The sequence below is a fragment of the Nesoenas mayeri genome (assembly GCF_963082525.1).
Source record: "Nesoenas mayeri genome assembly, chromosome: 26".
Lineage (NCBI taxonomy): Eukaryota > Metazoa > Chordata > Aves > Columbiformes > Columbidae > Nesoenas > Nesoenas mayeri.
Window position 1 is genome coordinate 3749596 of NC_137552.1, and position 22858 is coordinate 3772453.

At 65.3% G+C, this 22858-nt stretch overlaps 4 protein-coding genes across 8 annotated transcripts; 1 reads left to right on the plus strand and 3 right to left on the minus strand.

The window, feature by feature from the left end:
- Positions 1-663: 663 nt before the first annotated feature.
- CDK5RAP3 (CDK5 regulatory subunit associated protein 3) lies at positions 664-4485 on the minus strand. Its single transcript, XM_080359783.1, has 14 exons — positions 4449-4485; positions 4311-4368; positions 3885-4016; positions 3594-3694; positions 3464-3512; positions 3061-3239; positions 2713-2849; positions 2485-2629; positions 2279-2395; positions 2106-2178; positions 1448-1536; positions 1147-1352; positions 847-1018; positions 664-771 (listed from the first exon to the last, which is right to left on the minus strand). The coding sequence occupies exons 1-14, from the start codon at positions 4452-4454 to the stop codon at positions 706-708; spliced, it is 1530 nt and encodes a 509-aa protein (XP_080215909.1). The 5' UTR covers positions 4455-4485; the 3' UTR covers positions 664-705.
- A 1703-nt stretch (positions 4486-6188) lies between these two features.
- On the plus strand, positions 6189-6482 carry PRR15L (proline rich 15 like; the record flags this gene model as incomplete). Its single annotated transcript, XM_080360037.1, has 1 exon — positions 6189-6482. The coding sequence occupies one exon, from the start codon at positions 6189-6191 to the stop codon at positions 6480-6482; it is 294 nt and encodes a 97-aa protein (XP_080216163.1).
- Positions 6483-7476: 994 nt separating this feature from the next.
- Positions 7477-9999, minus strand: PNPO (pyridoxamine 5'-phosphate oxidase). Of its 2 annotated transcripts, none has more exons than XM_080359623.1 (7): positions 9909-9999; positions 9462-9586; positions 9287-9386; positions 9071-9124; positions 8404-8532; positions 8239-8309; positions 7477-8159 (listed from the first exon to the last, which is right to left on the minus strand). In XM_080359623.1, the coding sequence occupies exons 1-7, from the start codon at positions 9951-9953 to the stop codon at positions 7994-7996; spliced, it is 690 nt and encodes a 229-aa protein (XP_080215749.1). In that variant the 5' UTR covers positions 9954-9999; the 3' UTR covers positions 7477-7993. The 2 variants fall into 2 exon arrangements, with proteins under 2 accessions (XP_080215749.1, XP_080215750.1); XM_080359624.1 differs by having other exon boundaries at positions 9915-9998.
- A 417-nt stretch (positions 10000-10416) lies between these two features.
- On the minus strand, positions 10417-18598 carry SP2 (Sp2 transcription factor). Of its 4 annotated transcripts, XM_080359852.1 has the most exons (8): positions 18166-18515; positions 17562-17692; positions 16473-16548; positions 15200-16120; positions 14398-14692; positions 12383-12557; positions 12111-12304; positions 10417-11173 (listed from the first exon to the last, which is right to left on the minus strand). In XM_080359852.1, the coding sequence occupies exons 3-8, from the start codon at positions 16533-16535 to the stop codon at positions 11073-11075; spliced, it is 1749 nt and encodes a 582-aa protein (XP_080215978.1). In that variant the 5' UTR covers positions 16536-16548; positions 17562-17692; positions 18166-18515; the 3' UTR covers positions 10417-11072. The 4 variants fall into 4 exon arrangements, with proteins under 4 accessions (XP_080215978.1, XP_080215977.1, XP_080215976.1 ...); XM_080359851.1 differs by lacking the exons at positions 17562-17692; positions 18166-18515 and adding an exon at positions 18530-18598; XM_080359850.1 differs by lacking the exon at positions 17562-17692 and having other exon boundaries at positions 18166-18514.
- Positions 18599-22858: the final 4260 nt, after the last annotated feature.

Sequence of the window (22858 nt, forward strand, 5' to 3'; positions counted from 1 at the left end):
CAGTGGGTGTGGCGGGCCCCGCCCAAAAGATTCGGGGGGGGGGCTCCAGCCACGCCCAGCCCAGTATGTCCCAGTACAGCCCAGTACGGCCCGGCTGACGGGAATGGATGGGGGCGGCGGTGCGGGGGGGGGGTGATTAATGGGGACCATCGCTCACTGTCCGGCGGGGACGGGGGGGCCCCCCCAGCGCGGCGATAACGAGCGGCAGGAATAATGAGCGGTGTCACTCCACTTTTCATGGTGATGGAAAGTCATTACCGGCGTCACCGGCGGCGACAAGCGGCCATGAATCAACTGCTCTGCTATGAAATTAAAATCGAATCGCCCACCCCCCCGTCACCCCACTGCAATCCCCCCCCCCCACGCCGACAAGGGCTTTTGGCCCTGGGGGGTGGCTCTGTCTACCAGCAGGGAGACCCCCCCGGCGAGGGCCACCCCAAGGACAAGGGTCCCTTGTCCCCAGGGTCACCCTGCAGCCCCCCAGGGATCAGCACAGAGCTGGTTCTGGGGCTCCTTAACCTCCCCCCCCCAGAAGTCAAACCCTGCACAGAACAGCGAGATCGAGTGGGGGTAGAACTTTGCCTTTATTCAACACCATCCACCCCCCAGCGAGGCCACAGCACCGCTACCAGCACCCCAGGGCTGTACATAGGGAGGGGAAATGGGGGGCAGGACCCCCTGTGGGTGCCAGTTCTGGGGGGGGGCTCACAGAGAAACCCCCATCAGGTTCACCGGCCGGCCACCGTAGCGCTTGGAGATGTCCTCCTCGATCTGCACAACAAAGCTAGGAGTCAGGGGGTGTGAGGGGCCAAGGGGGGCCCTGGGGGGGGTCCAACCCCCCCTTACCAGCTTCTGCAGCTCCTTGGTCTTCTCCAGCAGCTGGTCGAGCTGCGGCTCCAGCGTCCCCTGCTCGGCCAGGGCCTCGCGCCGCTTCTGCCCCATGGCCGCCCCCTTGGCCAGCAGCAGCTCCGCCTGCCGCAGCCGCTGCCGCAGCCCCTCGCTCACCCGCTCCACATACCTGCAGGGGGTCTCTGTCACCCCCATTGTCACCTTAGTGTCACCCCCAACCCCAGGACACCCCCCCATAGGGCCCCACGCTTCCCCTCCAGCCCTGACCCCCCATTTTTGCGCCCCCCGAGCGAGGACCTGGGGGAGGCGAGGATGATGAAGAGGTGCTGCAGGCTGCGGGCGCAGAGCCGGCCCAGCAGCGCCCGGGTGCTGGCCAGGAGGGCGCCCACACGGGCGCTGGTCTGGCCCTGCAGCGCAGGGGGGGCCAGTTGGAACTGGCTGACGGCCACCACGTCGGCCTCCTCCTCCATCTCCGCCAGGCGCTGGGATAGGAACAGCTCCAGCTGCGGGGACAGGGCAGGGGACGCTCCGGAACGGCCGCTGGGGCAGCGGGATGGCGGCAGAGCCGCTCCAGCCCCGGCTGCTGTGTTGGACCCACCTCCATGAGCTCGTCGATGAACTGGCTGCGTGTCTCGGTGTGTTCCAGCAGCGTCAGGGCGTCCGAGCCGCAGGCGACCCCCTCGGGCACTGGGGATGAGTTGGGGGGTCAGCAGGGCCAGGGGGGACCTGCACGGCTCAGACAGTCTGGTTGTACCCCCCAACCACCCCCTCCCGCTCAGGGGGCTCAGCATCACCCCATGGTGCCATTTCGGGGGGTCCCCAATGGGCTCTTCACAGAATCACCGCATAGTTTGGGTTGGGACCTTCCCAGCACCCCCGTTGCCCCCCCTGCCATGAGCAGGGACATCGTCACCAGCTCAGGGTGCTCAGACCCTGTCCAGCCTGGCCTGGGATGTCTCAGGGATGGTTCAGCCACCACCTCTCTGGGTACCCAGGCCAGGCTCTCACCATCCTCAGGGACAATTTCATTATATTCAGCCTGAATCTCCCTCCTTTAGTCTTAACCATCACCCCTTGTCCTGTCACAACAAGCCCTGCTCAAAAGTCTGTCCCCATCTTTCTTATAAGCCCCTTTTAAGTACTTTGTGCCCAGTCGGGGTGACCGGGGCCACTGCAGGCAGGGAGGGGGTGGCACAGGCAGGTGGGTGCAGCCTGTCACCCACTGGGACCCCCCGTCCCCTCTCGGCCGCGCTCACCCTCGGTACCGGCGTCCAGCACCGTGATCTGCACCTCCTCATTTTCCCCATCTCCCCAGTCGATGGTGTCGTCCTGCTGCGAAAAAAAAGGGCACCCTGTGAGATGGGGGGGGCCGGGACACCCCCATGTCCCCAGCCTGGTCCCCAGCCCCCGGGACCACACAGTCACACACCTGGGGACTGGGCTCCACTGTGATCCCCCAGTCGATCTCCTCGCCGGGGGCTCCCCCGTCAGCAGCGGCACCATCGCCCCCGGCGCTGGGCTCCAGCGTGAAGTCCCCCCAGTCGATCTGTGGCAAGAAGGACAACGGATCCCCCCAAAAATCCAGGGACAAGCAGCCAAACCCCACCCAGCACGGCCCCCCAGCCCCAGCCGTACCACATCGTCCTTCGGCTGCTCCGGCTGCTCCTGCAGCTCCGGCCGCTCCACGCGCAGCGGCTGCAGCCCCGTCCGCCACTCGTACACGGTCGTGTTGCCCCTGGCCCCGATGTGCCGCACCAGGGGCACCACCCGCTCCGAGGGGCTGGCAGGGGACAGCAGAGCATGGGGACCCCCGTGCGTGGGGAGCGGGGACCTGGGGGTCTATCCCCGCGCCCCCACACCCACCTCTCACACACAAACTCCACGCAGGCCTGGTACAGCTCGATGGCCTCGCCGAGCGCGCTGGCGCCCGTCCCGATCTCCGACAGCAGCGACGGCAGGTCCTTCACCAGGGCCAGCAGCTCCTGGCGCACGTTGTCACCCTGAGGACACGGCAGGGATGTGTCAGGGCAGGGACACCGGCAGCTAAACACTCCCTGGGGCGGCACAGCTCGCAGAGCTGGATGTGGGCAGGATGGGGACAGCGGCGTGTGGGGTCACCCTACACCCCCCCAGCCCCTCCCGCTGTAATGTGGCACTGTGGGGACATCAGAGGGGACACAGGGTCTCAGCTGCACCCCTGTTGGGACTCACGGCGATGCCGTACTGCTTGCAGGAGGCGGAGAAGCGCTCGCGCAGCTCGGCCGCCCGCAGCTGGCACTCCTCCTCGCGGCGCGCGAAGTCCCGCTGCGCCTGCTGGCACCCGCGGATCCGCTTCCGCAGCGACGGGATCTCGTAGCTGATGCTGCGCACCAGGAGGCTGGCGAGCTCGGCTGCGGGAGGGGGCTCAGAGCTCAAGCCAGACCCCCCACGAGACCCTCGGGGTGCCTTGGGCACCTCGGCTGCTGTTTCAGCCACAGGGCAGAGCCAGCTCGGGGTCCCCGCCCCGGTGGGATGTGGCACATCCTGCCCCTCTCCCTGCCCGCCCCATCCTCACCCCAATTTTGGGACCGAAAGCCGCCCCCCCTGGCCCCTCCAGGGCTCCTTGCAGCCTCACCCAGGTAGGTGTTCTCCTTCTCGTAGAGGGACACGATCTCCTGCCAGTCCTGGGGACGGGGACAGTGAGGGTGGGGAGGCTGCGAACACTCCGGCCGCCCCCCCAGGACCCCCACCCCATCCATCCTCACCTTCATGCGCTGGGACGAGTAACGTCCAAAGAGGTTTTTGCTGGAGGCCTCAGTGCCCTTGAGGATCTCCACGATGCGCAGGCAGTGGAAATAGTGCAGGTCTGCGGCAGGGAGGGGGACATATGGCCACTGGGGTGTCACCGGGGGGGTCACCGGTACCACCAGCTCACCCCAGTGCCACCGATTCGCCATGTCCCTTGGGGAGGTTCTCAGAACCAAACCCTGGGGATCAGGCTCCCGGTGTGACCCCAGCTGCCCGTGTCCCAGCTCTCCGGGCCCCCCCTCACTCACAGGCGCCCGCCAGCAGCTGCTTGATCTCTGGGTGCTCCGGCATGTCCCCCATGGCCGCGTCGATCCTGCGGCGGATGTCCTGCGCGCGGCTCTGCCATCGCAGGCTGCAGTGTCTCCTGTCCACCAGCCAGTCTGACGGGGGGACACGGAGGGAAAGTGGGGGGTCAGGGGTGGCCCCCTTGGGGGTCCCCGTCCCCACCGAACAGAGGGACAAACGGGGGCTGGAGGGGACTGGGGGGGTCACCCCGCTGGTGACAACACCCCACGGCACCCGGTGGGGTGGCGCTGGGGCCGGTGACAAAGGTGACAAAGGTGACAAAGGTGACAAAGCCCCCGGGGCAGAGGGACACGAGTGACGGTGCCACCTCCGCCCGCCATTCCCAGGGGGGCTCTTGCACGGGGGTGCCCGGGCCGGGGGGGCCGTACCCAGGAGTTTGCCGGTCTGAATGTCGATGGGCACGTTCTGGATGTCCTGGGGAGGGACCTGCGGGGACAGGGACGTGGCGGGAGCGGCGGGACCGAGTCGGGGCTCCCGCAACCCCACCGCCCGGGCCCCGTCCCCACCTGCATGCCGCCCGCCACCGCTGCGCTTCCGCCTTCTACCGCCCCGCCCCGCCTCAGCCAATCCCCGGGCACAGCCACCGCCAGTCACCCAATCAAAACGCGCTCCGTCCAACGAATCCCGCCTTCTTGCGAATCAGAAAGGAGCGATGTGCTGGCAGCGCCACGTGCCGGCGCTTCGATTGGCTGGAAGGACGCAGGGGGAGGAGCCGCCGCCGTCCAATCGGAACGGGCTGAGGGGCGGGAACGGGCTGAGGGGCGGGAACCGGGAGGGGGTGCCGCGCACGCATGCGCAGTGCAGCGGATCTGGGGGGCTTCCGATCCCTATCCGGGGTACCCCGGGTGTCCCATCGAGAACTGGGATCCCCTGCGGACCCACCCGCGGGGACCAGCCGCCCCGGGTACCCCCTGAGCGGGGGGCAGCCGCTTCCACCCCCCGGGGCCGTCACCTCCCGGGGGGGTCACGCAGGTGCCACCAGCCCCGAGCCAGCGCGTCCCCGTGGGCACCGTCCTGGCGTGGGGACGAGGTGGCGGCTCCTCCTCCGGCCCCCACAGCATCACCCCGTCCCTGGGGCCGGCGGCCGTGGGGCAGCGTGCGGACAGCGTGGGGACCGCGTGGGGACCGCGGGTGCCCGCGGTGCAGGAGCCGCTCCCGCCGCCCCGATCCCGCCGGAGCCGCCGGTGCCACGACCTGCCCTGGAGGGCGGTGACCTCGGCCGGTGACACCGGGTCCCGCGGGTCCCGCCGCGCTGGGGCTCAGCCCCGGGTTCCCCCGTCATGAATATTCACCGAGCACTGGCCCGGCCCCGTGTTTGCTCACCGAGGGTTTGGCCGCGGGTTCACCTTGACGGGAGCGCCCACGGCAGCCGCAGGTACGCGGCACCTGCCCCGGAGCTCCCGAGACCCCCAGGAACCCCCTGGACCCCCAGGAAACCCCGGGACCCCCAGGCTGGGTGGCCACAGGTACAGGGTCCTGTGGTGGGGAGCGAGACCTGGTGTCACCGCCACGGTTTGGTGACCTGGCGTTGGGACAAGGAGGGGACAGGTGGTGGCACGGTGAGGGTGGGGGACACAGCAAACCAGCGCAGGGGGCCCCCAGCCGCCTTCTCTAGGGTGGTGGCGCAAGTCTTGGTGTCCCTGTCCCCTTTGTCTCGCACCTGAAAGCGACGCCGGTGGCACCACCCGGGAGGAGCTGGGTCTGTGGGGACCGTCAGGGCTGAGTGACATGGGACACAGAGATGGGAGGGGGTCGGGATGGGAGGGATCCCCCCATGGTCACTGCTGGGTGCATTCAGGACCCGCTGTCCCTGTCCATGCCCAAGGCCACCACCCCCACTCCGGGGCCACCATCCCTTTCCCGGATCACCGGGGTCCCCTTGATGTCCCTACCAGAAGAAACCCCCGACCTGGGGGGCAGCAGAGACCCCCCGTGGGGACCCCAACACCTCCCGGCTCCCACCTGCCTCCCAGTTCCTGTTCCTGGTTGTTACTGGGTGCCCTCCCTGCCCCGCTACCCATGGCTGATCCGGCACCTCCCGGCGGTGCCGCAGCCTTTGCCCCGGGCTCACCAGCGCCCAACATCCCCCCCGGGGATCTGGGTGTTCCCATCCTGGGTGCCCCCCACAGCCCCCAAATGGTCCCCACTGGATTGTCACCCGGTGCCCCTTGTCCGTCCGCACTGGCGGGGCCAAGGGACCCCTCAGCGTGTCGGTGACCCCGTCGCGGTTGCAGGGCGCGGTGGCGATGGCCGAGAGCCACGGCTGGTGGAAGCTGACGTTCCTGCGGAAGCGCCGGTCGGTGCCCGCCGTGCTGTACGAGAGCCCCGACAGCCACGGCGCCGCGGACACGGCCGCGGACACCGCCGAGGGGGGGCCCCCCGGCTACGCCGCCCGCCTGGAGAAGATCGTGGACAAGAGCACCAAGGGCAAACACGTCAAGGTGTCCAACTCGGGGCGCTTCAAGGAGAAGAAGAAGGTGCGGGCGACGCTGGCCGAGCACCCCAACCTGTGCGGCGCCGGCGAGCAGGAGGACAAATGACCCATCGACACCCCCTGCGCCCCCCCCGGGGCTGCCGGACCTTGGAGAAGGGGCTCTGAATGGAGTTTATTTTGGGGAGAAGCCAGGACGCTGTTTAATCGTAGCCCCCCCAGGGCAGGGGGAGCACTGGGGAGCGGGTCCCCCTTGCAATGACCGGTTTGTACTGAGGTGAGGATGCTCAGCCCCGCTTGGTCACGGCGCCGTGTACCCCAGCCTGACCCCCCTGGGGGTGACACTGGGACAGGGGCTGGAGCGACCCCGGGGGGGAAACGGGGTCTTTGGGCAGCTCTCACCACGGCTGCTAATTAACTGTTGTTAATAAACCAAGGCTGGAGGCAAAGGCAGCTCAGGGACCCCGGGGGACACAGTGCCAGCCCCCACCAACACAGGGGACCCCTGGCATCGCGGGAGGGACGCGGGGGTGGCGTCCCCAGTGCCACCAGCCCGGGGTGTCCCAGTGTCCCCCCAGCGCAGGGTGCGGCCGTGGCCCAGCCGCCACTTCCCTGCTCTGACAAAAGCCGCACGGTGCCAAGTGCCGGAGTCCAGGAACCCGGTGCCAGGGCCCCCCCCGGCCCCCGCCCTGTTTGCTCACAACCTGCTCTTTGTCCCGGGCTGGCAGCGCCGGAGGATCCTGACGGGGGGGACGCGGGGACAGGAGCTTCTGTGGCAGCCGGTGCCTGTTGGCTCCTCTGTGCCCATCGCGGTGACATCTGTGCCCCGGGGTGGGGGGACACCTGGCTGTGCCACCACCCCCAGCCCCTTCCCGGGACACCCACCTGTCACCCTGCGCTGTCCCCTTGAGGTGACACCCACCTGCCCCACCACGGTGGCTGTTGTCAAGGGATGAGACCGAGGCCACCGAGTGAGCATGTGACAGTGGCACGAGGTGTGTGACACCCCCCACGGCCACCTAACTCAGCTCCCCCCATCCCGGGGACAACGGTCCGGCCCCAAACCCCTCAATATTAACCCAAACCCACCGCACGCTCCGCGCTGATCGGGATTTATTCTTTCCAAGCTCAGGTAGCAGGGGGGACACGGGGAGCGGCGCCACCGACCCCCAAAGGAGCGGGCTGAGGGTCGGGGTGCGACCAGCCACGGGTGACACGGTGGTGACAATAAAGCTGCAATTCAATAAGTTATCGCAGGGAAGGGTGGCACTTGGGTTATTGCACAGACCAGCACGTCGAACGGTTCCGGCTCAAACACGACACAGCGGGACATGGGTGGGGGGTGCTGGGGTCCTTGATTACTCCATAGTCATTAACATGATTAATTAAGCACGAGCAGCACTGGGAGCCATCACTCCCCATGTGCAGATGGTCCATGGGACCCCCAAGGGAGCAGCGGGGGGAGCTGAGGGTCCTTGGGGCTGGACCAGGACCCCTCCAGCACCCCCGGAGCTCAGTGTGTGTTGGGAGGGGGACACAGCGAGGCCACCCCGTCCCCCGAGGGTCACAAGGGACAGGCTTTGGCACAAGGGACGCTCCCGATCGGTGGCACCGGTGGCCTCACGGGGCCAAGCGCTCGAAGACCCACTCGCCCTCCCCACGGTGCGTCATGTCCCCCGGGGGGGCCGCGCCGTCCCGCAGGCGCCGGAACACGATGCGGTCGTGCAGGCGGTTGGTTTGGCCCTGCCAGAACTCCACCACCTCGGGCTGCACGATATAACCCCCCCTGGGTACAGAAACACGCGGGGTCAGCGGGGGGGACACCCACCCACGGGTGGGCAGCGCCCGCAGCCCCCCGGGCTCACCAGTACGGCGGCTTCGGCACCGCGGTGTCCCGGTACCGCTCCTCCAGCTCCGTGTTCTTCTGCCTTAAATACTGCGGGGATGGGAGATGATGGTGAGTGTGGGGGGTGACACACAGGGGTGGGGATGCGGGGACACGCGGGACGGGGACACGGGGACACGCTCACCTGGCGGTCGGGGATGACGGTGCTCTGCTGGCTCACCACGGCCCCGATCTGGCTGCTCCTGGGGCGCGAGTGGAAATATCGCTCCGATTCCTCCTCCGGCAGCCGCCGCACCGAGCCCTCGATCCGCACCTGGGACCCGCACCCGGGGTTGGGGGCTCCTCCTCAAGGAACTGCTCCCCATTCCCTTGGCTTTTCCACCCCAAAATGTAGACACCCCCCACCCCATCCCATCCCACCCCATCCCATCCCACCCCACCCCATCCCATCCCACCCCATCCCAGGGGTTGGGACCCAGTGAGCGTGACCCCCACCCAAACGTGACCCCACCCAAACGTGACCCTCACCCAAATGTGACCCCACTCAAACGTGACCCCCACCCAAACGTGACCCTCACCCAAACGTGACCCCACCCAAACGTGACCCCCACCCAAACGTGACCCCACCCAAACGTGATCCCCACCCAAACGTGAGCCCCGCCCAAATGTGAGCCCCGCCCAAACGTGACCCCCGCCCAAACATGACCCTCACCCAAACGTGACCCCCACCCAAACGTGACCCCCACCCAAATGTGAGCCCCATCCCATGCAGGAGCAGCTGCTGCCTGACACGGTCCCCAGGGTTGGACCAGGGTCCCTCTGCCCCCCCCATCCCCGGGACACCGACTCACCTGTCGGTGGAGGGGCTCCCAGTAAAAGACGAGCGAAGCGAAGGGGTTGGAGTCCTGGGGGGCGGGAGAGCGAGGACAGAGCTGTCACCAAACCGCTTCGAAAATCACAAAAACCCCACATTTTGCGGCGGCGGAGCCTCGACCCAACCCGGGGCTGCAAAGGGGCTGGGAAGCTGCTGCTCCCCATGGGGACCCCCCGGGACCCCCGTCCCTCACCAGCTCCTTGCCCTTGCGGCTCTCGTGGTTGGTGAAGAAGCGGAACCCGTCCTGGCCGAAGCCCTTCAGCAGCACCATGCGGGCCGAGGGCTTCCCGTCCCTGCGGGGGAAGGCGGTGACAGGGGTGTCCCCCGCCATGGTGGCCAGAGACCCCCCGTGTCCCCCCCGGGCTCACCTGGTGCAGGTGGCCAAGCACATGGCGTTGGGCTCCCCGATGTCCGGACACCCCGCGGCCTCCTGGAACCAGACCCCGAACTGCTGGATGGGGTCACGGGAGGCCAAGTGCTGCTCCTCGAAGGCCTGGGGGGGACACGGGGGACACTGTGAAGGGGGGAACAGCCTTTGGGGGGTCACAGCGGGGTCAAGGGCACGGCCAGTGCAGGGTGACCTCAGCACTGCGGGTGCAATGAGGAGCGGGGGCACCCCGGGCTTTGGGGGCACAGCCAGCAGGATGGGGGTGTCACCCCAGCCCTTGGGGACAGCCGGGGGTGTCACCGCAGCGCCGGCATCACCACCAGCAGGATGGGGGTGTCACCCCAGCCCTTGGGGACAGCGGGGGGCCACCCCAGCCCCAGAACACAGGCAGGGGGCCCCCTTGACCCCCGACCCCGCCCGGTCCCACCTCCACGTCCCCCCGGTAGCTCTTTCGCAGCGGCCCCAGGTCCATCGCGGCGGCGGCGACAGGACCCGGCGGAGCCAAACCGCGCGGCCACCCTAGGGGCGGGGCGAATCGCGGCCACGCCTCCCCCTAACAGCCAATTGGAAGCGGCTAAGCGCGCTCCCGCAAGGAGGGGGTGTGGAGCGCTGGCAGCCGATTGGAGGGGCTGAGTGGGCGGGACGCCGACACCCGGAAGTGGTGTCAAGGCTGTAAACAGGCACATGGAGGGGCTCTTAAAGGGACAGCGACACCGGAGGCGGGAGCGGGGGCCGGGAGGGGCGGGGGACAGGGACGAGAAGGCGGGGCAATGAGGGGACAGGGACCTGGGGACCAGGCCAGCCAGATTTACCTCCGGCGACTCAATTTATTCTGCAAATAAACCTCCCGGCTGGGTCCGAACCAGCCGAGCGGTTACAGGGAACAAAGTCGAAAGCAAAGATAATCAAGTCACAAAATGCAGAAAACAACCTCGGGCAGTTACAACTAAAAAATAAAGTGGATTTGTTTAATTTAAAAGCTCAAAAATAACACGCCATATGTTGGTTTTTTTTTCCTTTTAAACACGTAGTAAACACAAAAGCGATATAATCTATGATACAATGTACACTGTACACGGGGCGGGGAATGGGGCCGCAGCCCCAAAATTCTGAAAGGAAACGCCACATCACTTCGAAATGGGAAAGCGGGGAGGGAGAAATCAGGGAGAAATAAAACGCGGGGAGAAAAGGGGGCGAGGGGATGGGCGGCGTTTTTAAGGAAAATTAAATAAAGACGAAGAAAAGCAACTCGGAGCGGGGGCGTAAGGCAACGATCTCATAGAAAAAGGGACTTTCCAAAGGGGCGATATCGGTATTTATAGCTATTTATAGACTTTAAATATAAAGTAGGAATGTGCTGCGGAGCTTCTCCCGGCCCGGAACGCACCGTCCCCTCCCCGGCTGTTTGACGTGTCACCGGGCTCGGGGACCCGCGGGGACGCTCGGTCCCTCGCGCCCTTCACAAGGGGCTGGTTCTGCTCGGGGGGCTCCAGCGGTGTCACAAGACGGGCAGGATGTCCCCTCTCCGCGGTGGGGACGCTGGTGTCCCGGCAGGGTAACTGTCCACGTGGTCGGGAGCCGTGGGGCGGCCCTACAAGTTCTTGGTGACCAGGTGGGTTTTGTAGTGCTTGGTGAGGTGGTCGCTGCGCATGAAGCGTTTCTGGCACTGCGCGCACTCGAAGCGCTTGTCACCTGCGGGGGACAGCGGGGTCAGCAGGCGGCAGCCGGCGTGTCACTGCCCTGGTGACACCATCACCCGCCCACTGGTGTCCCTGTGCTCCTAAAACCAGCCAGAACAGGACAGCGGGGACCTCCAGGGTGGCAGTGACACCCCGTGGCAGGTCCCCTTTGCCCCAGCCCCTCTCGGTGACACTTTTGTCCCCAGCATCACTCAAGGCTGCAGAGACCCCCCACACACTCTCCAGTCCCTCCCAGTAACCCCAGCAAATCGCAGGGACAAGGCACACTGGCCCATGATCATCCCAGTCAGCGGTTTGGGGGGGTTCAGGACCCCGCGAAGGCTGTGTTGCAATCTGGGGCCAAATCACGATTTGGGGGCTGCGTCACAATTTGGGGGCTGAATCGTCATTTGGGGGGTGGGTTATGATTTAGTGGCCCAGTCATGATTTATGGGCTGGGTTGCGATTCAGGGGCCACATTGCGATTTGGGGACTGGGTCACAACTCAAGGGCAGGGTCACGATTTAGGGGCTGGGTCACGATTCTGGGGCCGTGATGCAATTCGGGGGGCAGGTTGGAATTTGAGGGCCCTGTTGCGATTTATCAAGGACCAGGTCACAATTCAGGGGCTGGGTCACGATTTGGGGACTGAATTGTCATTTGGGGGCTGGGTTACGATTTAGTGGCCGGGTCACGATTTAGGGGCTGGGTTGCGATTCAGGGGCCACATTGCGATTTGGGGACTGGGTCACAAACCAAGGGCAGGGTCATGATTTAGGGGCTGCATCACGATTCTGGGGCTGTGTTGCAATTTGGGGGGGCAGGTTGCAATTTGAGGGCCCTGTTGTGATTTATCAAGGACCGGGTCGCGATTCGGGGTCCCTGTCGCGATTCGGGGGCCCTGTCGCGATTCGGGGGCCCTGTCGCGACGCGTGGCCGAGGCCGCAGACCTGTGTGCGTGCGCGCGTGCCGCTGCAGCTCGTCGCTGCGCGTGAAGCGCTTCCCGCAGAGCACCCAGTTGCAGACAAAGGGCCGTTCCCCCGTGTGCAGGCGCACGTGGGCGCGCAGCAGCGACGTCTTGCGGAACGTCCTCCCGCACTCGGGGATGTGACAAATGTGCTTCTTCTTCCCCGGGTCCCCCGGCCTGGCGAGAAAAGCCACCATTAAGGCTCGGGGATGGGTGGGGGTGACACGGGGTGGCCCTGTGCCCCTCGGCGCTCACCGCTTGTCCCCGTCCTTGCAGTTGGGGCAGGTACACGCCATCCGCCGCCGCTTCTCCCCCGGCTGCAGCTCGCCAGCCAGCGCTTGCTCCATCTGCAGCTGGATCTGCGTGGGGCTCAGCCCGCTGATGGTCACGTTGTTGCCGGATACATTCTGCACCGTCAGCTGCTGCTGCCCTGGGGGGGGGAATTAAAAGGAGGGGTGGTCAGGTTCTGACCCTCTGTGTCCATGCTGCTCATGCCAGTCCTGTCGAAACCCTGCAGAGGTGGCTGCGGGGAGGGGACACCCTGAGGCTCGACCCCCCAGCCCCACATGCAGCACCACCCCGGCCCCCTCGCCACCTCGTGCTGGTCCCCACGTGGGGCCGGTAAGTCCCTTTTTTCTGAATATACTGTGCGGTTTTTCAAAGTTTTCGGTTTGACCCTTCGGGGTGGGGAAAACGACCAAAGAGGAAACAAAAAAGAAACTTTGAAAAAACGTGCAATATATTGATCAAAAAAACGGGACTTACCCCGGGGGGCCCTACGGGCTGCTCCATGCGCGGGCGCTCACTGCGGCGGCGGCCGCGCCGGGGGCTGGAAAGAAGAAGACGGCATCAGCGAGCGGGATCGCTGCTCTGCGGGCAGCGAGGAGGAGGAGGAGCGGGATGTGGCGGTGAGGAAGGGGCGAGCGCAGAGTGGGGGGATGCGACTGGGGGCGTGGGAGGAGCGCATGCGCTGCTGCGAAGCCACAGGTCAAGACAGCCCTTTGGTGGCACTGAGGGACGTGTGGCCACTGGCACGTCCCGGCTGAGCCCCGACTCAACTCATTTCAGCCCCGGGCAGCAGCCAGCAGGTCCTACCGGTCCCGTTCGGCACCCCCAGCCCGGCGCGGGCAGCGGCGCAGGCGGCAGCAACATCTGCCTGCGGCATCTCGCGGCTGCTCCCACATTTACAGGCAGAGCAGCAATTAAAACCCCCGTGAAAGCCTCCCCGGCGAGGCGGGCGGCCGCTGCGGAGCGCAAAACCGCGCCGGGCCGGGGTGTTTGTGCTGACGGCATTTAGCGAAGCGAGAGAGAACAGCTTCTGACTGCAAATCCCAGCTGGGGCTCCTGCCGAGGGAGAAACCGCCACGCGGCAGCAGGTCTGTCTGGATCGGGGAGCAGATAAAGCTCCCGCAGACACCTCGGCTCGCTGGTGGCACCGGGACGGGGCTGGGGACGGTTTGTCACGCAGGCAGTGAGGGTGGAGCGGCTGCTGGGACGTGTCCCTCCTGGCAGTGGGGACAGACATGCTGCAGGGCTGTCTGCGGCTCCCAGACCACTGCAGCCACTGGCCAGCGCCACGTCTGGGGATTTTTGGCTTAAGACACTTGTCCCAGGGAGGTGATGGGCTGGGCTCACTCCCCGGGAGTGCTGATCCCTCACTGGGGCTTGGAGGAGCACGGAGCCTGTGCATGTGTGATCGCACGTCTCCTGACTTGGCTACTGGGAGCCCAAACCAGTGGCCATTGCACCCCATGGACGCTGGGAGATGTCCCAGCCCCACAACTGGGCTGTGGGATCTGCAGAAGGGAAAAGCACAGCGCAGCACATCCCTCTGCCCCGCCGCGTCCAGCTCTACAGAAAAGAGTGGAAATGGCCTCAAGTTGTGCCAGTGGAGGTCGAGGTTAGAAATTTGGGGTAATTTCTTCCCTAAAGGGCTGTGGGGCATTGGAACAGGCTGCCCAGGGCAGTAGTGGAGACACCATCCCTGGAGGGCTGGACAGACAGACATGAGGTTCTCAGGGATACGGGTCAGTGCCAGAGGTGGGGGAACAGTTGGATTTGATGGTCTTAAGGGTCTTTTCCAACCTCAATGATTCTCTGATTTCACAGTCAGCAACACTCAGCCTCAAGGTCTCAGGGATCTGTTGACAAACCTGCAACATCGCTGCCACAAAAACCTGTTGCGAGCAGGGCCAGAGGGATTTTGTCCCCAAATCAGTGACCTGCCCGTGTCCCGCTGTCCCCCCTGCCGCAGAGCGGGACGCGCTCACCTCCGCTGTTGGTGATGGTGACGGGGACGCCCTGGACCTGCACCCCGTTGATGTTGATGGTCTGCATGGCCTGCGCTGCCGCCGCCAGCTGCGCCGCGTTCAGGCTGATGATGCCCCCAGCAGGGGCGATTTTTGGCAGGGGACGTTCCTTGCGTGTGGGCGGTTTCCTGCCCCCGCTCCCGACGCTGCGGGACACGGGGCTGCTGCAAGAGGTTCCCGACGGAGCCACCGTCATGGCCGGGGCTTCCTGGAGCAGCACAGTCTGCAGCTCCCCCGACAGCGTTTTGAAGTAGAGCTGGCAGGAGGAGAGAAGAGGAGTGAGTCCCCTCCGGCGCCATCGTCACCCCCACTACACACCCCAGGGATCTGAGACAAGCCACGGAGCAGGAGAAGCTGCCCGAGCATCTACAGAGCCTTTGTGGCCTCCTGAGACAAAGCCAGGTCTTGACGCCTGGTTCCCAAAGGTGACATTAAGACTGTGCCGCTCCCCACGTCCCTCTGTCCCCTAGAGCTCCTGAGTGGGCTGGCACGTTCCAGCCAAGCTGGTGGCACAGCTCGCAAGGCCAGTGCGCCCCCACAAGTCCTGTAAAAGCAGGTGACTGGCAAGAGAGACTTAACAGAGCTCTGCGGAGAGAAGAGCTGCACTCCCAACCCTTCTTAGACATCGGAGAATCCGCATGAGCAATGCCTAAACTGGACGCCAAGCTGAAGATGTTCAGCAGCTCCTAAAACCCTTTGGCTTTGTAAAGCCTGGGTCAGAGCTGGGAGGAGAAACAGGGCAGAGGGATCTGGCAGGAGGTACCTGCGTGGGAATGGGTTCTGTCGTCTGGATCTGGAAGTTCTGAGAGGATTTTTGGGGGACGGTGGGGAGGGTGGCGGAGGCGGCCTGGACAACGCGCAGGGCCTGCTGCGGGATCTGCACCACCTGCGGCTCCTGCTTGGGCTGCAGCACCTGCAGCTGCTGCAGCACGGCCGGCTGCCCCGCGCCCTGCACGATCAGCAGGTTTCCGCCCGCCTGGATGATGTTCTCCGCCGTTGTCTCGATCAACACTGTCTCCACCTGCTCGGCCACCGCCACCGCCTGGGCAGGCGACAAGCTTTTCTTCCGAGTCTTTTTGCCGGGTTTCGAAGGGCTCTCGGCGAGGACCTGAGCCTGCGTGCCCGGCTCGCCGGCGTTCACCAGATTATTCATGGGCAGGGTCAGCGTCACGTTGCTGCCGCCGGGGAACTTGACCACGTTGCTCCGCACTGGAGACGCTCCACCCTTGTGCACCGGAGCCGGTTTGATGGGTACGGGCTTGTGAGAGGAGGAGGAAGGGGTGAGGATGGCTTGATTCGTGCCTGGAATAATCTGGATCTTGTTTGGCTGGACCTGGATGGTCTGTCCGCCCTGGAGCTGCGGCACGGCCTGGTACTGGATGCTGGCGGACGAGCGGGTGCCCTTGTTGATGACAGTCGGGTTCTGGATGGCAAAAACCAGCTGCCCCCCGGGGTAGGAGGTGCCGACCTGAGAGCCCTGGATCTGGAAGAGGTTCCCTTTCGATGACAGGATCCCAAAACTGTTCTTCCCGGAGCCCAGGGGGAGCGGAGCGGGTTTGATGGGGACCAGTTTGCGAGGCGTCGGCTGGGGAGGGGCAGGAGGAGTCACGGCGGCTTCCACAGCAGGGGGACCGATTTTGCTACACGTGGCCGCGAGGAGGGCGAGGGGAGACGGTTGGGAGTCCTGCGGAGCCAGAGGGAGACAGGTTAGAGACAGGGGCTTACGCCAAAGCTCTGGAGATCATGTCAGCGAAGGAACGAGTCCACACTACTGAAAGCAACTGGCTCCACGCCAATGAGACACCCCTTAATATTATTTTCAGCAGGGCCTGTTGCGATACAAGCGGTGATGGTTTTAAACTAAAGGAAGGGAGATTCAGGCCGGATATAAGGAAATTTTTGATGCTGAGGGTGGTGAGAGCCTGGCCCAGGTTGGCCAGAGAGGTGGTAGATGAACCATCCCTGGAGACATCCCAGGCCAGGCTGGACGGGGCTCTGGGTGCAGATGTCCCTCTGTCCCACGTCCCCAAGCTCACCTGGGCGGAGGAGGCGGCCGGCTGCAGGTACTCGCTGGGGCTGACGGCGGCCGTGGCGGCCATGCTGTCCCTCGAGCTGCGGGAGGAAGCAGAGAGACGGGGCAGTGAGACCGGGAACCGAGCCCACGGCTCCTCGCTGTGCGCAGGACACCGTCAGCGAGCGGGGACGGCGCAGGAGGCGCAGGCATTGCTGGCCAGTGCAAAAACGCATCGTCGGGTCTCAGTACAGCTCCAAGTGGGGAGGAAAGTCCTCCAGGTAATGCGAATGCATATATAAAACCCGAGGTGACACCCTCAGCTCCCCGCAAGCCAGGCGCCTCCTGCCTGGGAATGCAAAGGCTTTTGCCAAACAAAAAGCTGCCAAGAAAGTGATTGGGACACGGGCCAAGTCACCAAGGAGCCCGCTTGCCAAAGCTCCGCAAAGGCTCTTTCACAGTGACCGTGCACATAAACTCCCGGGAAGAGCCAGGGCAGCGTCCCCGGCACCTGCATTGTGTGGAAAAAGCTTTTCTGCCCAAAAAGCCGGGAGCTGGTGCAGCTGCACGTCCCCTTCCAGCTGAGGATTAACAGCCCCCGCTGCAAACGAGAGCAAGGCTGAGCTGGCCAGAGAGAGGGACACACACCAGGAGAGGCGTCACGAGCCCCAACAAATAAATAACGCCCAGGGGACAAGGCCGGTGTCACCGCAGTTAGGGTGTGAACCCCCTGTGAGTTTCTCCCTTGTACAATTCACACCTGAGTCCAGCAGCGACAGTTTCGCCTCCACAAAACCATCACCTGCTCAGCGTTCTGCGCTTCTTCTCACCCCGGGAAGGGTTTGCTGAGCAGTTCAGGCCCCGTTTGTCCTTCTGCAAACGCTCAGACCAGCATCAAGAGGAGGAGGACTCCCTCTTTAGGTAATTAAAGCAAATTGATTCATATAAGTCAAGTTTCTCTGGCCACCTCCTCTTCCTCCACTTGTCACAAGTGCAGATTTGCACAAAAAACATCTGCCTACAGACTGGAAACATCTCCTCACCCCCTGCCTTTTTTGGGGAGGGCGAACATGATCCGAACTTGTCAGCGCTCGGTTTAAGCCAATGGACACACCTGACCCAAGTCACTGTAGTTTTAATTAGCGCCTTGAGCGTGAAGGTGAATCAGAGTCCCCTAAAATCCATTAAAGACCTCGGCAACTGCGGAAAAATACGCTCGGGACTATGAGGCGAAGCACAGTCACCCTGGAAAAAACACACCGAGGGCAGCAGTTTGTTCAGCAGGGCCAGGAAGGCAGGAGCTCAAACACCTGCGGATTCACAGATCAACAGCAGGAAAACAAGCGACGTCTTAGAATAAACCGGCTGGGATTTCTGTTGTTGCTGCTTCAGGTGCTGGTCTGACTCCGGTGACAGCGCAGGCGCTGCAGCCGCTCGCCAACATCGGTTTGTTTTCTCCTTCCCTGATGCTAGGTGGGGAATTCCCCACTGTTCTGGCTGAGTTTGAAGAGAAGCGGCCAAAATAAGGCGAAAAAGGACCGCACCGCCGTGCTACCGAGGCTGCCCGGGCGGCCCGTCCGTGCCTCCCCGCTGCACCCCCCGCCCGGGCCGGCTCCCCGGAGCCAGCCCAAATCCCTCCCCACACCCCAGAGCTCACACCGGGGCGGGCTGGAGCCCCTTCCCCACGCAGCCCCCCCCAAACCCGCAGCGGCACCCACCTCCCCAGCGCCGGGGCAGCTTCTCGTACAACCCGCTCACAGCATCATCCCGCCCCGAGGGCCCCCCCGGGGGTCGCCCCGCCGGGCACCCTCGGGAGCGCGGGGAGACCCCGGAGGGGCCTCCAGCACCGCCCGGGCACCCCCGGCCCGCCCGGCCGGCCCTCCCGGCGGCGGTCCCCGGGGAGGCGGGCCGAGGCGGCGGGCCCGCCCCTGACCGGGCCCCGGCCCCGGAAGCGCCGCCCGGCTGTCGGGGAGGGCGGGCCGGGGAGGCCGCACGCCCCTTCCGGGCCCGACGCCACCGGTGCTGACGCCCCCCCGCGCCGCCTCCCCCGCTCCGGCGCTGCCGCCGCGACCCCGCACACACCGGCCGGAGCGGCGGCGGCGGCTCCGACTCCCTCACGGCGCCATCTTCCTCCTCCGGGGCCGCCCGGGCACCGCCCTGGATGACCCGCCCCTCGGCGGCCTCTTCACCAATCCGCATCCGGCTTGCTGGCGCTCGGGCCAACAGACGGCGAAATTCTTGCTCGCTGGCCAATCCGCCGCGGCTTGCAGTTTGATGGGCAGCTCCGCCGAGCAATAGGACTCGTGATGGAGTGACAGCTCCCCCAATGGACCCGGATCTCCGAGGTGACGGACGGAAGCGGAGACCCAATGGGAGGGCAGATCTCTGACTGACAGCGCGGCTAGCTAATGGGAACAAGCCCAATCGGTCGACTTCCGCTGATTGATTGACAAGTCTTCGGTGCGGGGGAGGTTGACTTCCTCGTGGGCGGGAGCCACCCAAAATCCGCCTCTCGGTTGGTGGAGGCTACTTGATTGACAAGCAGAGAATACAATCGAAGACGGGAGGCAGCCGAACTCCGCTCGTGATTGGCCACCCGCCTGTGTGTGGGCGGGGCGTCCGAAACGTTGACACCTGATGACGGCAGCGGGGTCGGGGAGTCCCGGGGATCCCCGCGGGGGTCCCGGGTCCGCTCGCAGCCATCGGAACGGCCGCTCCTGGGACCCCCGGGCCGGGACCGCCCGATCCTCTGGGCAGGGCCCAGCAGCTGCGAGGCCGGGGGTGTCTCCGGCGCTGCCCCCCCCGCCCCGTCACCGCCCCCTCGTGGCGCCCAAACACGCGTGGGGCGCCCCCCCCCCCCGACCCCCGGCGTGCGGGGGTGAAAACCGTGGGGGCGGTGGCCTGAGGGAACCGCAAACCTGGTGGCACCAACACCCCCCCCGCTCCCGAGGGACCCCAAGCCCCCTGCAATGGGGGTTCCCCGCGGTGTGGGGTCCCCAGTCCCCGCGCAGGGTCCCGGTTGTCCCCCCCCCGCCCTCCTCCCGCAGCCCAGGGCGCACCAGCCGCCCCGGCCCCGGCCCGGGGGGGTCCCCGCGTGTCCCGGTGCCAGAGCCCGGGGTGCCCAGCTGGCTCCAGCCCCCCCGCCGGGCCCAGCACCTCCCACTGGAGCCAAATAATTGCTCGGTGCTTTGTTGTGCAGTGTCTGTGGCCCCGGGGCCTCCATTTGTGGGAACTTGCTGTGGCGAGAGCCTCCCTTTTAATTACCCCCCCTCCCCACGCTCCTGCTTACTCACCGCCTGGCACCGCCACCCACGAGCCCCCCGGCCCTGTGCGGGGGTCCCGGAGGCACATCTCGGGTGCTGGGTGGGCACCCGCACGCCTGGGTCCTTGTTCCCCAATATGGGGGGGGGCGCAGGCGGAAGGGGAGGGTCGGGGCTGTGTGCCCGGGGAGGTCCCATGGGTGGGGGCCACCCACGGCCACCTCCGCGACCCGGCTCGTAAAGCCACCACAGCCACCAACGCTCCCAGCGTCGTCCTCCACGTGTTGGCGACACGGGGACACCCACGTGTGGGACGGTGTCACCCACCCTGTACCCCATTTCTGACCCGGCACCCCGGGAGCGGGACCCCACAGCCCAGCACGGCTGGAGGACACCCTGGGGTCCCCATTTGCTGAGGGGACAGTGGTGTGGGGGTCCCCGCGGGCTCGCTGCGGAGCCGGCTGCACCCCCGCCGTGCCGGGGGACCCGTGGTGGCCCCGCGGGGAGACCCCGGGCGGGTGGCGGTGGCGAGAGGCCACGGTGCCCACGGGGACAGCGCTTGGCCGGGCGCCCACGCGGCCTCGGCTCCGCTCCAGCTGCTGGAGCAAGTCCCAGCCTGCCGCTCCCTGCCTCAGTTTCCCCAGGCGGGCAGTGACGCCGGCTTTCGGCTCTGAGCCTGGTGCGGACGCGAGTGCGGGCACGATTGCTGTCACCGTCCCTGGGGAAGGGACATCCCCAGGGCCACGGCTCTCTGCAGTGGGGTGGGGACATGGGGACAAGGGGCTGTGTGATGAGACGGGACGGGGACACAGGGACAAGGGTCTGTGCAGCGAGGCAAGGCACACAAACCTGGGTTGGCACAGCATGGCTGGAATGGGGACAAAGGGACACAGGTCCATGCAGTGAGGTTGAGACAGAGCCACAGAGGCACAGATGTGCACAGCGAGCCAGGGGACAGGGACACAGAGGGTGGCACGGCAAGGCTGGGCTGGGGACCTGGGGATATAGGGACATGGGGACAAGAGGACATGGGGACACAGGCCCACGCAGCAGGGCTGTGTGTCCCGTCCCCGGTGCAGCTGCATGTCCTTGTCCCCAGTGTATCTGTGTGTCCCATCGCTGGTGCAGCCATGTGTCACTGTCCTTGGTGCAGCTCAGTGTCCCATCCCCAGTGCATCCACATGTTCCTGTCCCCAATGCATCTGTGTGTCCCATCCCTGGTGCATCCACATGTCCCTGTCCCCAATGCATCTGTGTGTCGCATCCCCGGTGCATCCATATGTTCCTGTCCCCAGTGCATCTGTGTGTCCCATCCCCGGTGCATCCGTATGTCCCTGTCCCCAGTGCATCTGTGTGTCCCATCCCCGGTGCATCCACATGTCCCTGTCCCCAGTGCATCTGTGTGTCCCATCCCTGGTGCATCCACATGTCCCTGTCCCCAATGCATCTGTGTGTCCCATCCCCGGTGCATCCACATGTCCCTGTCCCCAATGCATCTGTGTGTCCCATCCCCGGTGCATCCACATGTCCCTGTCCCCAATGCATCTGTGTGTCCCATCCCTGGTGCATCCACATGTCCCTGTCCCCAGTGCATCTGTGTGTCGCATCCCCTGTGCATCCACATGTCCCTGTCCCCAGTGCATCTGTGTGTCCCGTCCCCAGTGCATCCACATGTCCCTGTCCCCAATGCATCTGTGTGTCCCATCCCTGGTGCATCCATATGTCCCTGTCCCCAATGCATGTGTGTCCCATCCCTGGTGCATGCACATGTCCTATCCTCTGTGCAGCTGCACGTCCTTGTCCCCAGCGCACCTGTGTGTCCCACCCCTACTGCAGCCACCTGTCCCATCCCCAGCCATGCGTCCCCGTCCCCAGTGCACCCCACTGTCCCCAATGCACAATGCTGTCCCCACCACCGTGCCGGGCAGGTTTCCCCACACGCAATCCCTGCCAGCCGGGCTGGTTGGGTACAGATAAGCAGCGAGATTACACGGGACTAATTAAAACCTGTCTTTAAAAAACTCTCTGCCGAGCCCTCAGCTCCCTCACCGCGGCGCAGAGCTCGAGTCCCGACGGTAATTCCCGCTCCCGGTAAGAAGCGCTCCCTCGGGGCACGGCACGACCTGGCACGGGAGCCCCGTCGCGATAATCCCGATAGAGATCTCTGCCGGGCCTGGGGACAAGGCGGAGAGCCCCGTGCCAGGCGTCGTGCCCCCCGGGGACGCAGCGGTCGCTGCGTCCCCGGGGGGCACGACGCCTGGCATGGGGCTGCACCCTCGTCCCCATGATGGCACGGTTTGGGGTTGGGAATGGGACTGCGTCAGCCAAGGGTGCATGGGGCTGTGATGTCCCTATGGGGACTGGGACCACCCATGGGGACTGGGACACCCTAGGGGGACTGGGACATCCCTATGGGGCCTGGGATACACCCATGGGGCTGTGACACCCCTATGGGGACTGTGATGGCATTATGGGGAGTGTGACATCCTTATGGGGACTGTGAAACCCCCATGGGGCTAGGACACCTTTATGGGGACTGTGATACCATTATGGGGAGTGTGACACCCCTATGGGGATTGTGACACCCCTACAGGGATGGCGACATCCCTGTGGGGACTGTGACCACCCTTATGGGGCTTGTGATGCCCCCATGGGGCTGTGACACCCCTATGGGGACTGTGATACCATTATGGGGAGTGTGACGTCCTTATGGGGACTGCGACACCCGGATGGGACTGTGACACCCCTATGGGGCCTGTGACACCCCTGTGAGGACTGTGACCACCCTTATGGGGCTTGTGATACCCCCATGGGGCTGTGACACCCCTATGGGGACTGTGATACCATTATAGGGAGTGTGACACCCCTATGGGGACTGTCATACCCTTATGGGGACTGTGACCACCCTTATGGGGTTTGTGATACCCGCATGGGGCTCTGACATCCCTGTGGGGACTGTGATACCCCTATGAGGACTGTGACATCCCTGTGGGGACTGCGACACCCCCATGGGACTGTGACAACCCTATGGGGACTGTGACACCCCATGGGGACTGTAACCACCCCATGGGGCTGTGAGCATCCAGGGCCACCCCAGTCCCTGTCCCACTTGGCACTGTCCCCACCGCGCCAGCCCTGACCGGCTTGGGGT